This window comes from Sceloporus undulatus, chromosome 2 (assembly GCF_019175285.1).
Source record: "Sceloporus undulatus isolate JIND9_A2432 ecotype Alabama chromosome 2, SceUnd_v1.1, whole genome shotgun sequence".
Lineage (NCBI taxonomy): Eukaryota > Metazoa > Chordata > Lepidosauria > Squamata > Phrynosomatidae > Sceloporus > Sceloporus undulatus.
Genome location: NC_056523.1, coordinates 107,659,012 through 107,676,924, shown reverse-complemented (window position 1 = coordinate 107,676,924; position 17,913 = coordinate 107,659,012). Strand labels below are relative to the sequence as shown.

The following is a 17,913-nucleotide window of genomic DNA, read 5'->3' as shown; positions in this document are numbered from 1 at the left end:
TTGCTTCAGATCATTGTGAATAGCTAATTGCCTTCACTGGTTACTGTTTATGGTAATCATTGCAATTAATTTATGTATTTGTTGGCATATGTACTGAAAAACTGCTAATCCTTAAGAATTTGTGTTAATTCTTGATGTTAGCTTTTGATATATTTTATGCTATGCCATGGTGTTTGCAGTCATGTCCCTTTGGTCCTAGACTGGATTCTTGTCTATCTAATTTATAACCCAATTAAAACTATTCATTTTAGACCACTGAGCAACTCATCTGTGTGGCTGATCAGAATGCCAAATCATCATTCTAAGGAGTGTAAGCAAGCTGTCCCACTGCACTTATGCTAAATCTTGTTATTTCACTAGTTCAGTGTGTCACATGGCTGCATGAACACATCTGTAAGCAAACACAAATGTCAGACATATGACTACCTACAGAGAAGGGGGGAAATCTAAATTTTAGATCTGATCAATTAAGAATGAATTAAAAAGCCTTTTTGAAGGCACCTCTTCGACCATCCCCTACACCTCTGTACAGATTCCTTCGCTATGCTTTCCATCTTTCCTTGTTACTTCACATAAGCAAGCTTTTCTTCCCCATTTAAATACCTCACACCCTCCCTTGACTCCATGCTGTTTGGATAGCTCTGACACATTCCATTTGGGTAGCCATGATATGTTTAATCAACATTCTTTATGCTTTCAGGCATAAACAGCTACGGTATCTTATTTTGGAAGCAAAAGCATCCATCTTTTATGGGCCACTGCTCCCCTCATTGTAGATTAACCTTAAAACAGCACATCAAGCACACTGAGCAGTGCTCAGACTGCAAGGCTGCAGTTGGCGATGCGTATCTTCTGCTGCATCATTACAGAGTTCAAATTGTGGGGTAACCTGCAGCCAAGGAGGAGAGGCACCTCCAGAGCAATTTCTTTTCACTGCTACAAGCTCAAGATGGCAAAAATCATTCACTAAAATTTATGATTTAAATTTTTTTGTGTGAATAAATATATGTATGTGTATATGTACATGTAGAGCCAGTGTAGTGGTTTGAGCATTGGACTATGACTCTGCAGACCAGGGTTTGAATCCTGGCTCAGATATGTGAACCCACTGAGTGACTTTGGATGAGTCACATGCTCTCAGCCTCAGAGGATGGCAATGGCAAACTCCCTTTGAAGGAACTTGCCAAGAAAACCTCATGACAAATTCACCTTAGGGTCACCATAAGTCAGAAACAACTTGAAGGCACACAGCAACAACAAATACGTACATCCACATCCTCTTGCTTTTCTCATTTAATTTGGGTTGGTTTTTTTTTTACTTTGTCTCCATGTGAATCCATTGCACATACTGCTTTAAAGTAGTTCCAGCTTCATTTTTTATGATTAATTTTATGATTGTAGCTTCATTTTAATGATTAATTACTATTGGTCTAATAGCATAGACCACAGCTCTGGCACGTAGCTATATGGGGCATCAGGACTTCTGAATAGGCAGCTGGTATTTGTATTCAACATGAATAGTCTAACAGTGAAGTCAGCACTGGAGTTTATTCTGAACGGAAGGGCCACTGCTAATTTGCATATTTAATTAACTTAATTGGAAATTTTGACAGTTGTTAGGGTGGGAATTGTGACAAGTCCTATCTCTCTGGCTGTGTCTTCCAACAGCCTTTCAGATAGAGGAAGAAAAACACCCTCGCAAAACAAAAAGAACCCCTTCCCCCACTCTGATTCTGCCAAGCCCAAATGTTCAAAACAGACTATCATGAATATCCTTTCATTTGCCTTCTGGTTTCTGAGTTTCTTTTTCTTTTTCAGGATTCATTGCCAGCATATTTCCTGTATCTTCACTGCAATTGACAGGTGCAACAGCTATTTAAAGGGGAAAAAGCAAGATTGCTGTTCTCAGCCAAGGAAAAATATTTCATGATATACAGATTTGCCCAGATCCCTGTGATAAATAAGGCCTGCTATTCTGACTCCATATTTAATTATATAATTTAAATCTTTCATGGGCTGCACTACAACACATAGCAAACTATAAGTACCCTGGACCTACATTCTGTATTCTTTTTAAGCAGATTTCATTCCATAGTAATAACTAGAGATGTAAAATTTCCAGAAATTTTAAAGTCAGGTGGAAAAAATGGAAAAGAAATTTCCAGAAAAATTGGGGAAAAAATGCAACATTAGCACTTTTTACAGATTGAAAGTCACTCTGTTATATGAGGAGCGTAAAATATGACTATGTACAATTTGATTTGGCATAAAATTATCACAATTGGTATATTAAAATACCATGTATTCAAACAGTTATTACAAATGGAATTTACTTTTTAAATATATTTGTAAGAAATGGAGTAAAAATCTCCTGAATTTTACAGAACCTCTTTGGTTTTACTAGTTTAAGTGGAGTAAGAAAAAGAAAAGAAAAAAAAAAGGGGGGGGGGAACCCAAAAGAAACCATCAACATTAGTAACAAAGAAAATTATTTATATTTCCTCTCCACAGTATTAAATAGACATAAAGCACTCATTCCCATAAAAATAGTTGATGGGGAAAGATGTCTGGAAGGAATTCAATGAACAGGCATGAAATTTAATTAGACTCATTTTCTGAACTCTGGGCTGTATCTGAACTGCAGAGATTTCCAGTTTGACACCACTTTAACTGTCATAGGTGTGCTAGGGAATTCTGGGAATTGTAGTTTGTTGTGGCACCAGAGCTCCCTCACAAAGAAGGCTGAATATCTCATAAAACTACAATTCCAAGAAATCCATAGCATTGAGACATGGCAGTTAAAGTGGTGTCAAACTGGATTATTTCTGCAGTGCAGATGCAGCTCTGTTATCAGTATCAGTTTCAGCTCCTGCTTCATTATGATTGTCATCATCACAGTGATCATGGACTTCTAAAAGCTAAAGGTTAACCCGGATTGAAAGAAGCTTCTCTACTTTTCACATGTCAATTTGTTTCTTGATTTACTGTGAGTGTTTCCAAACATAGACCAGATTCCTTCGATGCCCCTAAAGCAGAGGTTCTCAACCTTTGGACCTCCAGATGTTCTGGACTTCAGTTCCCATAATTCCTGATTATTGGCCATGTTGGCTGAGGCTTCTGGGATCTGAAGTCCAAAACAAATGGAGGACCAAAGGTTGAGAACCACTGCCCTAAAGGAAGAAATGCATCTTGCTCTTGCATTGGAGAGTTCAGTTTGCAACCTAGGACTTGCTTGTCCTCCTCACTCACAGAAATTAGAACAATCTGATACTGTTCATAGTCTTTAGAAAGGATTTGGAGAATATGTGAACACCTCGTCTTAAAGATTCGATTCATCATGCTAAAATAAAACATTCCATAATAAATTTTCTTCCTGTTTCAATTTTTTTCAAATTTTTGGGAAAAAACAAAAAAGGCTTCAAGGAAAAAAAAAAGGGGGGGGACAGGGTTTTTCCCCCCAAATTTTTCTGGTTTCTTTCTGGGCCTTCACATGTCTAGTAATAACACTCCTTTTGAAGTGTCCATTCACAATCTAGAAGTCCCTTCTGTCTTTTAAAAACCATCATATAATTGGGAAATGTAATAGTGTTAGCATCTTTCTCTTGTTTCTTCCTTTAGAGTTACATTTGTCCCAAGGAGAAGAGAGGAGAGGGCTGGAAGGGCAGAGGGAACACAAGGAATAAGGTGCTATCACAGCTACCTTTTTTTTTTTTATTTCTCTCTGTTTGTATACATTATAAAAATATTTGTAAAAATATTAATAAGGTTCTTATAAGTTGAGAGCTAGTGTGGTGTAGTGGTTTGAACATTGGACTGTGACTCTGGAGACCAGGGTTTGAATCTCTGCTCAGCCATGGAAACTCTATGGGTGACCTTGGGCAAGTCATATTTTCTCAGCTTCAGAGGAAGGCAAAGACAAACCCGCCATGTATAAATTTTGCCAAGAAAATTTCTTCATGGGGTCACATTAAGGTCACCATAATCTGGAAATGACTTGGAGGCATGCAATAACAACAACAACCTGTAAGGTACCTATGATGATGATGATAGGGTTCCTATGATATCTATACATAGACTATTCCCCCTAAAAAAGTGGACAGGAAAAACCCTATTGGTGTTTACTCCCTTTTTTTCACATCACATTTCTACATGGCTACCAGCCAGTCTTCTGAAGCCCCAAGCATGTTGTTCTTTAGTGCAAATTTTGCTCAAAAACCACAGCAAAAAAAAACAAAAACAAAAAAAAAACCATACTACATACTGCACAAAAAAGTGTCTGTCCTCCCTGCTCTCCTCATGAAACATTCACCCTAATACCTGTGCTTTTTCAACTGTACACCAGCTAAAATGGCAACTTCTGGTGTGCCTGGGTAGGCTGTGCAGCCCAGAGAGGAGTGAAAATTTCCCTGTTGCATTACTAATTAAGTAGGCAATAGATCTTGTACACCTTTGATTAAACTGTGCAAAATGTTGTAGCATCAGCTTTTTGACATGATCTACTTTCTCAGATGCATGGAGTGGACTGGTGCCCAGGAAGAGCTTTTATAGGAGGGACTGTATGAATAGCCACAGAAATGTAAAACTTGTGGGTATAGTGATGAGGGTTGATGTTCAGTTTAACTGTGGTTAAGGGACAAAGGTAGGGGAAAGATGTTTCCTAAGGTTAGGGTGGGTGGATAAACCAGGGCCCGTTCCGAACGGGCCTTTGCGGCGCCCCACACGTGCTAGGGGTTGGCCAAGGACTAGCGTCCATACCGGCCTACCCTAGCACGTGACGGGCGTAGGCGTAAAATGGCCGTGCCCTATACACACAGGCGCGGCCCATTTTTATGTGCCGGACGCTTAGCGTCCGCTATTAGCGTCGTGAAAATGATGTGTCGCTGCGCCATTGGCACCTTGTCACATCATTTCCACGGCGCCAGAAGAAGCGCCATTTGGCTTCTTTTTGCTGCGCCACGAAGCCTCGCGATTTGGCCGCTGGGGCTTCTCAGCGCAGCTAATGACGGCGCAGGCAGAGCGCCGCTTTTTGGCACCTGTAACGCGCCCATGTGAATGGTGGAATTTTTTTTTTGGGGGGGGACCAGAAAGGAAATAAGATAAACTGGTCAAGAGGGGCTTTGTGAGGCTGGGGTGTTAACCAGTGTTATAATATGTTTATTTTGCCAGGAGACTCTTGTGTCTGTTCAACCCACTGTTGATGGATTGAAGTTTGTGATTCTGATTCACCTTTCTCTTTCTAATCTTTCTTTTAGGGTGTTTGTTTTGTTTTGTTTTGTTCAAGGACTGCTTTCCTGAGATCTGAGATATAATGCCCAGGTGTTCTGCAACAAGATTTTGTGTATTCCCATTTCTAATATCTGATGTATGCCTACTTGTCACTTGGCAGAGAGAGTGGCCTGTTTGCCTAATATAGAGTGCTGAAGGACATTGTTGACAGTGGATGGCATATACCATATAGAAGATGAGCAAGTAAAAGTGCCTCTAATATTGTGGGTTGTGTGATTAGGTCCAATGATGACATTTCCTGAGTAGATGTGTGGGCAGAGTCAACATCTGAGTTTGTGGCAAGGTCTTCTACCCATCTCCCCATCTGTCTTGTGTGTCCTTCTGTAAGTAAGTAACTCTTTGAGACTGGGAGGCTGTCTGTAGGCAAGTAAAGACTTGCCATCAAGAGCCTTTTGAGAGGGCATGATTATTGTCTGAAACAGATAGTATTTCAGTGATTATAAGTATGTGTGGTCTCAAACTAGGAGCTGTATATGACCACTAGTGGAGCTCTGCAATTTCCTGTCTTCAGTCTGTTCTTAATAGATTGATCCTAGGTACAAGTCTTGACTTATTGATTTGTTTCTTTACTTCATATGATGGGTACTGTAGCTTGAGGAATGCTTATTGTAATTCTGTTAATTCTATGACCCTGTCCTGTGGTTCTGAGCAGATGCAATTGTATCCGAGGCTGTAAACTGTGTATTTGGTAGTATGTTCCAGGTGGAAACTGGAAGCACATAAGTATGTGTAGCAGTCAGTGTAGCAGCTATATGATTGTGTCCAAAAAGTGGACTTGTTCTGTGGATAGTTACAACCTAAGATTGATGGTGGGGTGGAAGCTGTTGCAATTCTGGTGAAATATCTTGAGTGAGTCCTTTCCATTATTCCCATTATGGAGATCTCATCAATATACCTCAGGTAGAGGGGAGCTTTCTGGATGCAGGAGTTAAGGAAGCACTGCTCCAGGTCAGCCATGAAGATGTTGGCATATTGTAGGGTGCCTATGGCAGTATCATTGACTTGAAGGCATATGTTATTACCAAAGGTAAGGTAGTTGAATGTAAAAACAAAGTGGCAGCCTTTGATGGCTATGGGCCCGTCTGGAATGATGTTCCTGACAGCTTGTAGTCCATCCTTGTGTGAAATGGTAGTTTATAGGGATTCCCCATCCCTGGTGGCTAAGATGGTGTTCAACTTAGTGACAGCCATCTATCTAAATCAAGTGAGATTTCAGCAAGTAGTGCAAGTAAATTCAGCTTAATCATTCTCCCAGAGTGAGATCCACACCCCTGCACGCACGCGCACACACACACGTGATGCTCTGATAAAAGCCCTTTTCTTGTTAAAATCAATTTTCAAAAGCTTGCTGGGGGGAAAAAGAACTTTACCTACTGCCAAAAGGAAAACAAAGAAGGAGACACCCTTACTTCCCTAGGTAAGGTGTTCTGAATATGGAAGCAGCCATGAGGAAGGCCATCTACAGCATTCCCACCAACCATGCCTGTTGGCTTTTCAACAGGTGATTTTTTTGAAGCAACCTTTCACCTGGTGCCTAGGCTCCAAACCAAGCATTGAAGAAATAGACAGCTGTCAAAAGAGTTTGCCTCTGGCTGGAGGTGCAACCTGGGTGTCATGTCCTCCTCTAGTGCAATAGGTGAGCAGGGATGCGTACCATCATTATGACCACCACAGCCATTCTTCCACTTACCCTTAGAGGTCTTGGATACTTCTCTGCCCAAGCAGTGAACTTCAAACCACTTGCACAACAGTCTACTGGGCAAGCCATTTGAGGATCCTGGCCCCAGTTTTAATCTACCTTTGAACCATTAATTGGTTGAGTGCATGAATTAATTTACTAAAAACTAAATGAAACAGAGTATATATCCAGGGATGAAATCCTAAGGCCATTAAATAAAGTAACAAAGATCTCATTGATTAAATTTCTACCTCCTTTTTTTTTAAGCTGGCAGCCCCCTTTGAATTGTGCTTCCAATTAGAGATAAATGTATTGCCCAGCTTTTGAATTTGCTAATGTAAACTTGTACTATGTTTACTGATTTCCAAGGAGCTTACATCACTATTATACAGAGAGAGTGGCTTCATTCATAAGCACTCTGAATATGGGATAATTATATTATTGGGCTTTGATTGAAAGGTTATTATGCAAAAAATATGCTGGATAAAAATAGGGTTCCTTGCTGAAAATCATTTGTATGCTTTCCAGAAACTACCAAAAAAGCTTCTTTTCCCTTGTAGTATAAGGTTTGGGCTACTGCTGATCCAGCACTGGTTGCATGCTATAACCTGCCCATGTAAAGGGGGGGGGACGTTGTTTGGTCCAGCAGGATAACCTACAACATATACCTTGGAGGATGAGATAAAATGTTACTTTTGGAAATTCCTTAGCAATGAGAAGAAAATTTGTCTCTTCCCAAAAGCAATGAGTTATCCAGTCACTTTAAGGGCAGAGGAGAGCAAAATGCATCTCTGTACAACACGCTCCAACACTACTGTTGTTGTTGTTGTTGTTGTTGTTGTGTACCTTGAAGTCATTTCCAGTTTATGGCAACCCTAAGGTGAAGCAGTCATAGGGTTTTCTTGGCAAGATTTGTTCAGAGGAACTTTGCCATTTTCTTCTTTGAGTCAGAGGGAGTTTGACTTTCCCAGGATCATTCAGTGGGTTTCCATAGCTGAACAAGGGATTCAAACCCTGGTCTGCAGAGTCATACTTCAACACTCAAAACCATTACACCACACTGTCTCTTTAACAGTGATATACTTGCATCACTGCAAGGGTGATTCTAATGGCGCAAAAGTAAAGCTGTTCTTATTTGGTTTTGCAGTATTCTTTTTGAATCACTGTGTATATGTCACTAGATTTGGGAAACACAGCCAGAAATTTGTAGCCACAGTCCAAAAAAAAAAATAAAGCAATTTTTCTGTTGTATTTGCTCCTTAGTGACTTCAACAAAGTAGTCAGGGCCTGCTCTTTAATGTGCATCACTGATCACTCTGTTACTCCTATTTTCCTCACTAATAAATACAATGGCATATTATTTCCCACAGGACTGCCCAAGGAGGGGATGAAGGGCTCTTTTGGAATGCCACACAGTAGTTGCTGAGACAACGTGGATGGAAAGAAATAAAGGAATGGCTGTTCCTGTTTGAAGAAGACTTCTCACGCACAGATTCACAGTAGCCAACAACCATGTCAAAAAAAGGACGCAGCAAGGCTGAAAAGCCTGAGGTACTGATCATGTCCTTACAAGCTGCCAATGAAGATCTCAGGACTAAGCTAACAGACATTCAAATTGAGCTGCATCAAGAGAAATCTAAGGTGAGTGAAGAAGAATTCCCAGCTTTGCAAGAAAGATGGGGATACTTGTAAAGTAAAATAAAAATAAAATGATAGCACATGGCTTTAAACGAGTAAAGAACAGGAACTAAATGGCAGGCAACTGAAAACATGGTCATGTTGCAAGTAAGATGAATGAAACATGCCTTCCTACAACTCAGAGAGGAAACATTTTTAAAATATTTATGAGCTTTATTCCTTACTTTTATTGTTATTAAATGTAGAAGAATATTTATCCTATAGTATAGAGTATAGGCTCAGGAACAATTTTTTCAGAGTGTATAACAAATGTCTCTTGCCTCAATTCTTGTTTTTTAATTATTATATCTCAACTGCAGAAATAGTGCAGTTTGACACCATTTTAACTGCCATGGCTCAATGCTATGGAATTCTGGGAATTGTAATTTTGTGGAATATTTAGCCTTCTCTATCAGAGTCCTCTGGTATAATGGCAAACTACATATCCCAGGATTCCATAGGATGGAGCCATGGCAGTTAAAGTGGTGTCAAATTGCATTATTTCTGCAGTGCAGGTGCAGTACAGATGCAGCCATAGTTGACTATGGCAGGATTCATTTGAGGCTATTAACAGAGGTTTTTAACATAGTTTTGACATGCTAGTGTGAGGAAAAGTGGTGTCACTAAGAGGGTACGGACCACATTGGGTGACAGCCCAGAAGAGGGGTGACACCCAGTCAGAGCCTCCTGGCTTGCCACAACTGCCTCCTCACAAGAAAACCTCTGCTACCAAAGCAAAGGAGAGGGCTAAGTGCCCCTCTGCTGACATGCCATGGTAAGGAGCCAAATGAGGAGCCCTTTCTTTTGCCATGGTGGCAGTGGTCTCCTTGTGAAACTGCATTATTTCTGCAAAGCCGGCAGAGGGGAGCTTGGCCCTCTCCTTTGCCATGGCAATTAATGTCTCCTTGTGAGGAGCCCTGCACCACCCCACACTTTTGGCCACTTTTGGCCACTGCCTCCCTGGCAGCTCCACTCCTTATCAGGTAACACCAGGGGTGCAGACGCCACTGGTTGAGGAATAATATGTGATCAATAAAATGGTATAGGTAGTTTGGTCCACTGGGATAATCTACAAAGCATTCCTCTGGCAGGGCGAGAAATATAATTTATTAGAGCTTTAAGAATATTTAATAATTTAAATAATTTAATAAAATTAACTTATTAATTCTAAACTTTAAAAATAATCATATAAAATTATTAAAAACAGCCAGTTATGAATCAAAATAATAACACAGTAACCATTACTGTAAAGTATTGGCACTGGCATTTAAATGAATGCATTTTGAAATTAAAAAGCCAATGTGGTTTAGTGGTTTGAGTATTGGACCAGTGTGGTTTAATGGTTTGAGTGTTGCGAGACCATGGTTCAAATCCCTGCTCAGTCATGGAACCCCACTAGGTGACCTTGGGAAATCACACTCTCTCAGACTCAAAGGAAGGAAATGGCAAATGCCTTCTGGACAAATCTTGCCAAGAAAACACAATGATCAATTCACCTTAGAATCAACTCAACTCAGAAATGACAGAAAGGCACAAAACAATGCCATTTTAAAATTAACAATTCAGGAATAATAATTATTTTTTTTTACTAGCATTGGTTTTTAAGATAGTTCTAAAGTTTGCGAAATCTGTTATTTTCAGTTGTGACCATGCAAGTTTTAGAGTTTTCAATGTTTGAAAAACCAATTTGCTGGAGGTGAAAATATGAGGAGTACAGACCTCAACAACATTGCCTTTTTCACCACTTTCAGGCCCATGCAACGGACGTCTGTCTCAGAGGTCTATCTCAGACCCACAACACACACTTTTTGCATTGTCTTGGAAAATGTTTATTGCCTTCCAGTATATACAGGGAAGGTTCATGAAGATTAGTTTGTTCAATATTCTATGAGGCTAACTTGCAGACATTAAAGGGAACAATATGGAAATAGAAAATGATGAATGACATGGTTTTTCTTCCTGAGGGATATTCCTTTAATTATCATGATCACACATGAAATTGTGAACAAGTTGGTCACTGCAAAGCCTTTGAGAAAAGGAAATATTTTAAAAGAATGGTAGGATAGCCTGTCAAAATGAGAAATATGTGAGAGTTATGTGCACAGCTAACAACAATTCGGGGCCTACATATTAGACACAGATATATGGTAACCTACATGCTATTTCTGCAAAAGCCAAGGGAAGGAAATTAAAGCATAGAATCATAGAATCATAGGGTTGGAAGAGACCGCAAGGGCCATCCAGTCCAACCTCCTGCCATGCAGGAACTCTCAATCAAACCATCCCCGACAGATGGCCATCCAGCCTCTGTTTAAAGACCTCCAAGGAAGGAGACTCCACTATAGTCTGAGGGAGTGTATTCCACTGTCGAACAGCCTTTACTGTCAGGACGTTCTTCCTAATGTTGAGGTGGAATCTCTTTTCCTGTGGCTTGCATCCATTGTTCTGAGTCCTAGTCTCTGGAGCAGCAGAAAATAAGCTTGTTCCCTCCTCAATATGGCACCCCTTTAAGTATTTAAACAGGGCTATCATATCACCTCTTAACCTTCTCTTCTCCAGGCTAAACATCCCCAGCTCCCTAAGTTGTTCCTCATAGGGCATGGTTTCCAGACCCTTCCCCATTTTAGTCATCCTCCTTTGGACACACTCCGGTTTCTCCACATCCTTTTTAAATTGTGGTGCCCAGAACTGGACACAATATTCCAGGTGAGGACTGACCAAAGCAGAATACAATGCAACTATTACTTCCCTTGATCTAGACACTATACTTCAATTGATGCAGCCTAAAATTGCATTGGCCTTGTTAGCTGCCGCATCACACTGTTGACTCATGTTCAACTTGTGGTCTACTTGGTCTGCTAGATCCCTTTCACACGTAGTCTCATTCAGCCAGGTGTCCCCCATCCTATATCTGTGCATTTCATTTTTCCGCCGTAAGTACAGTATCTGCTCCCCCTGAAGGACTCAGTTCGCCGTCTGGGGGTGCTTTTGGACTCGTCGCTCCACCTGACTTCTCAGAAGCGCCTGTTATCAGCTTCGGCTGATACGCCAGCTGCGACCCTACCTAGGCCAGAGGGACCTTGAAACGGTGGTACATGCTCTGGTAACCTCTCGATTGGATTTCTGTAATGCTCTCTACATGGGGCAACCCTTGTACCAAACCCGGAAGCTTCAATTAGTACATAATATGGCAGCAATGCTGGTCACTGGATGTTCCAGGGCTAACCATATAACACCTATTCTGCAAGATCTACACTGGCTTCCCATTCACTTCCGAGCACAATACAAGGTGTTGGTTATTACCTATAAAGCCCTAAATGGCTTGGGCCCAGGGTATTTGGAGGACCGCCTCTCCCCGTACAATCCGCCCCGCACTCTCAGGTCGGTCGGGAAGCATTTGTTGAGGGTCTCAAAGACAAGATATACATCAACCTCACAAAGGGCATTCTCCATCTCAGCCCCACAGATTTGGAACACCCTCCCCGACGAGCTCCGTTCCGTAACCTCCCTAGACCTTTTTAGAAAAAAACTCAAGACTTTTCTTTTTCAGCAAGCTTTCCCCCATGTATCCTGATATTGGTTTCCCTCGATATGCACATTGTTTTATCCAGCTAGTTTGTATTGGGTTTTAATAGTTGTATGGTTTTAATAGTTTTTAATTGTAATTTTAGTAGTTTTATCATTTGATTATGATTGTAATATGTTATGTTTTATTTTGAATTGATTTGTTTTGTTCTGTTGTACACCGCTTTGATCTATTTTGGAAAAGCAGTCTATAAATAAACTTTATTATTATTATTATTATTATTATTACTATTATCTTACATTTCTCCGTGTTGAATTTCATTTTGTTAGCTTAGGCCCAGCTTTCTAGTCTATTCAGGTTGTTTCAAATTTTGATCCTGTCCTCTGGGGTATTAGCTATTCCTCCTAATTTGGTGGCATCTGCAAATTTGATGAGTATGCCCCCAATTCTGTCATCCAAGTCATTGATAAAGATGTTGAATAACACTGGCCCCAGGACAAAACCCTGTGGGACCCCACTGGTCACTTCTCTCCAGGATGAAAAGGATCCATGGCTGAGCACCCTTTGGGTTCTGCCAGTCAACGAATTACAAAACCATGTAACAGTTGCCTTGTCTAGCCCACATTTTACAAGCTTGTTTGCAAGAATTTCATGGGGAACCCTGTCAAAGGCCTTACTGAAATCAAGTTATATTATATCCACAGCATTCCCTTCATCTACCAAGCTGGTAATTTTATGGGGGGGGGGGGATTAGATTTGTCTGGCATGACTTGTTTCTCTGAAACCTATGTTGACTTTTTGAGATATTTGTAATTGCCTTCTAGATGTTTGCAGACTCTCTGTTTAATGATCTGCTCTAGAATCTTTCCTAGAATCTTGATGTCAGACTAACTGGACGATAATTGTTGGGATCCTCTTTTTTCCCCATTTTGAAGATGGGAACAATGTTTGCCCTCCGCCAGTCTGCTGGCACTTCTCCTGTTCTCCAGCAATTTTCAAAGATTATTGCCAATGGCTCCGATATTACATTTGCCAGCTCTTTTAATACCCTTGAATGTAGTTCATCTGGTCCTGAAGACTTATATTCATTTAGATTAACCAGGTATTCCTGTACTATCTCTTTACTTATTCTGTGCTGAAATTCCCCTAATCTGTCCTCTGCTCCATTATCCTCAGGTTGAGCTCCCTTTGCCTTTTCTGAGAAGACTGAAGCAAAGAAGGTGTTGCGTAATTCTACCTTTTCTCTTTCTTCTGTTAGCATTTTGCTGTCTTCTCCACTCAGTGGCCCTATCATTTTCTTCTTCTTCCTTTGGCTGTGGACATATCCAAAAAAGCCCTTTCAGTTGTTCTTAACCTCTCTAGCAAGCCTGAGTTCATTCTGCGCTTTAGCTTTTCTGATTTTACCCCTACATGTGCTTGCTATTTCTTTGAATTCCTTTTTCGTGATTTCCCCCTTTTTCCATTTCTTATACATGTTCTGTTTAAAACTTAGCTCAGTTGAAAGTTCCTTAGTCATTCATCCTGGTTTCTTGAGACATCTCCCATTTTTCTAAGTCTTTAACTATTTCCACACCTTTACTTTAGTTTACACTCAGTTACTTTGCACTCAACTCAGCAGGTTGCAAAAGAGAGGACAGGGCAGAATCTTGCCCATCTCTGCAGGCTCACGTAAAAGCAATCTGCTCTATCCTCTCCTAAGTTGTGTGTTCTTCCACATTAATAACACATGTTCCCATTGTTATCTGTGAAACATGAGGAGGCATGATATGCTTACTAAAATATGCTGGACAGTAAATCAAAGAAGTGGGAAGAAAGTCTAAGAATAGCACTAGATAACAGTTATAACCCTACACAATTGATGGATTTGAATCTTCTCCCTTATGGATTAAGGGTGTTATTTTCCTGAGTTTTTTTGTTGCTGCCCTTTTAACAAGAGGGAGGAGAGCCAGTGTAGCATAGTGGTTTGAGTGTTGGACTATGACTCTGGAAACTAGAGTTCGATTCCCTGCTCAGCCATTGAAACCCCCTGAGTGGCCTTGGGAAATGGCAAACCTTCTTAGAACATATCTCAGGAGTTTATCAAATGAGATGGTAGGCTCTTAATTTCGAAAGAGAAGATAGCAAGGTCAATTTGAAAATTCACGCAATTACGTGATTACTTATCACACTTGAAATTCACTGTAATGGCCTCCCCAAATGCGACCCAGATTCTGTGTGAAGTAAGCCATCACATTGGTGGGTTCTTAATTGCGAATTGGCACCCTTGCACATGCTCAGTGAGACTCCAGATGACTGGAGCATAGCATATTTAGGCGAGTGAGAGGGAGGAACCAAGGAACCCCACAATTTCCAAAAGAGGTTGGAGGGCGAGCGAGAAGAATGGTTGAAAGAACATGCTCTATTCACATTAAAACGAGCATATATTCACTCTTGTAATGTTAAAACGTGAATATAATGATTATCCAATAGCTCCCAGTCCATGCCTCTTAATTTTAAAAAAAATAAATTAGCAGGCAGCAGCAAAAGTAGTATGCAAAAGAATTGTGGTTGAGGGTAGCTATTTTGAATCTGCAAGCTATCCTAGCAATTTCCTAAGGTACCTCTTGAGGAAGAAAAACTCTTTTTCTGTCCAGAGAGCTGTCATTGACATCTATGACCCAGACTCTTTGATTGTTTCACCAATAAGCATTGCCTCAGGCAAAACAAATCTAGGCTGCTGTTAGATTCCATAATTAAGCAACAGTGCTTTAGCTTCCACAAAGTCTTTCATCATGAAAACCTTTCTAGGTTGTCCATCCATCAAGGTTACTATTAACCTCAGGGGACAATCATCCAATTCTGTGGAAATCAGTTTCTTTCACAGGGAAACAATTGAGATGTAAGAAGGATCTCAGTGCTGCATTGTTATCTAACAGTATAGTGTACTCCAGAGGGATTCATCTGATGCCCTCCAGTAAGATTCATTGCTGCTAATTTGCAACAATTTTTAACAAGAAAAAATAATTTAAATTAAAGGAATGCAATCCTGTTTTGGCTGCAACCCTACCCTCAGTCTCACTCTGTCAGTGAGACTTACCCATGTGCAACTGGGTGAGATTCCAGCTTTTATTTCCAATTCATCATATGTAATGCTATTTTTTTTGTCCTTGGCATTGATATATTAGCACTTAGATTTTTTTAAAAAAACGTAGAAACCAGAAGCCAGTTGAAAAACAGAAGAGTGGGGTTGTAGCCTAACAGTTGCCACAAATGCCAGGACAATCAGGAAGAGTGTCACAAGAGCAGAATCCTGGCCAAAGTCCTCTGCTAACAGGCTGAAGTGACAAGTAATTTGAAAGCTACACTTCATAAAATAATCTGGTTTCTCTTTCCCAAGGAGAGGAGTGCAGTCATTGTCAGATTACATTGTTTTGCACTTAATTGTCTTTAACTGATATATCCTAAATTATCCTTAATTTTTATTGGAACATATACATTTGTTTATTTATAAAATCTATAAGCAACTTCCTCTCAGGGATTTTGGAGTGGTATACAAAACACACACATATATAGTTGTGTACCTGTCAATTTATGATGACCCTGTGAATTTCATAGTGTTTTTTTAAGCAAGGCATACTCAAGAGACGGTTTTGCCAATTCCTTCCTCTGAACTATAGCCTACAGCACTGGAGGTCTTCCATCCAAGTATGAACCAATCTGAGCTGGCTCGCCATTATCCCTGTGCATGGAAGGAAATGAGAAATTAACACCATCAAAATTTACTTATCTTATGCTGAAAAGCAGGCCACTTAGAAATTATAACAGTCTGGAAATCAACTCAAAATATCTTGATTGACAAATGGTGTAATAAAGTATGGTTGTTGGCATTCAGAGACAAATTAACAAATCAATTAGGAGACATTAAATTGGACTAAAAAAGGAATGTTTTTATGGCCGATGATGCACACTTATCAACTGTGCTATCACAAAGGAAATGATGTATACTTTCCAAGATGTACATAATAAATTATGGCAGGATCTGCTAGGATAATTAATCTGATAAATTGTATTTGAATTATATTGGCCATATTGTATGATATTGCAAACCACATACATTACATTTTGAAGTCCACTCAATTCTTGTCACATTATCTTTTGATTACTGATTTGCCATTGTGTATTTGGGGGGGGGGTGACATCAAGGTTTTATAATAATAATAACTTTATTACAGCCATTTGGCCAGCACATCAAGGTTTTTATTAAAATGCACAAGAAAAAATAGTAGAGATTATAAAAATAGCAAAGATGAACAAAAAGAATCCACCCCCTGCTTAATCTTCATCACAGGAGGAAAAGTCCCATGGAAAAAGCCTTTTTGGTCATGGTGCTTTGTTCGTGGAATACCCTCCACAGAGAGGCTTACCTGTTTTCTGCAGAGCAGCACAAGCAAAGATTCTATTTTTGTCCCCTGGATTTTAAATATTGCTTCCTTTAAATATTTGTAATTCTTTTAAACTGCTATTATAATTTTTTAACTGGGGTTTTATATTGTGGTGTAATGGTGCGTTACAGACCGCCCCAAAGCGGGGGGTCTACCCCCGCCGTCATTAGCTACGCCAAGAAGCCCCAGTGACCAGACCGCGAGACACTCGCGCTGTCACTTCTGCCGTGCGCACGTCCGGACGCTGTGCATCCGAGATGTAAATATGGTGGCGCCCGTGTGGACAGGCACCGCCATTTACTACGTGCTCCGCGCATCCTAGGAACAGGGCCAGTTAGGAAGGTGAGACCCTTCCTAACCCTAGCACGCCCCTTCCTAACCCTAGGACGCACGGAGCGCATAGTAAATGGCAGTGTGTAACACACCCCAGTTACTGTTGTTTTCTCTCCCTCCCTTTCTTTTTATTCCTTTGTTGGGATATGCTGCATTAAAGCATTAATTCCTGGAAGAAAAAATAGTTTAATCAATTTTCTGCCTGTTGCCAACCATCTATGAAAACTATCGTTTTTGAAGGGATCTCATCTGGGGAGAAAGAGGCTTTGCAGACTGCCCCCAAGGGGCAGCCTACAGACACCTCCAGCTGTGCTGGAGTGGGGCCACAGCAACTGCACACTGCAGCCCTGATCTGGCCTTTCCAGGGTGCAAAAAGAAGCCGCAAGAAGTGACTCCTTTTTGCGCCTTGGAAAGGGCACAATAGCCTTGTTGCCACGGCTTTAAGGCGCTCCTTTGGGGCTGCATTATGTAAACACAGTGCCAGAGGAGTGCTGTGACTTCACATGCCATGTGGAGTGGCACGCAGTGTCATGCCGTCATGGGGATGTACAGCACGCTCCGACTCCACCCCCAAGTCGGTCTTAATGGCAGGTCTGCACAGCCCCAAAGTCTCCAACAGCAGAAAGGAGATCTCCTCAACCATCCCCCATACAACATCAGGAGGGGAGCACCTGAAGGCTATCACCTTCCCATTACCCTCTCCTGGCTCATCCCCCCCTTCCCCTTGTCTGACATGGTGGGCAGGAATCCAGGCAAAAATCGGAAGGGTACAGTGGTACCTCGGGATACGAAATACCCAGGTTACGAAATTTTCGGGATACGAAAAAATCCCATAGGGAATTATTGTTTCGGGTTACGAATGTTTTTTCGGGTTACGAAAAAACTTTTGGTGCTTTTTTCGGCTTTTTCGCACGGAATCGCGGCTTTTCCCTATTAGCGCCTATGGCAATTCGGCTTACGAAGGCTTTTCGGGTTACGAAAGCGGCCGCGTT

The 17,913-nt window shown here is 40.8% G+C and overlaps 1 protein-coding gene across 2 annotated transcripts in view; it reads left to right on the top strand.

The window, feature by feature from the left end:
• The window catches only part of JAKMIP2 (janus kinase and microtubule interacting protein 2), a 145,159-nt gene that overhangs the window by 76,382 nt on the left and 50,864 nt on the right, over positions 1-17,913 (top strand). For both annotated transcript variants that reach the window (XM_042455228.1, XM_042455227.1), the window contains exon 2: positions 8,335-8,605. In XM_042455228.1, coding sequence (XP_042311162.1) covers positions 8,477-8,605 — 129 coding nt within the window. In that variant the 5' untranslated portion in view covers positions 8,335-8,476. The remainder of the gene's footprint in view (positions 1-8,334; positions 8,606-17,913) is intronic.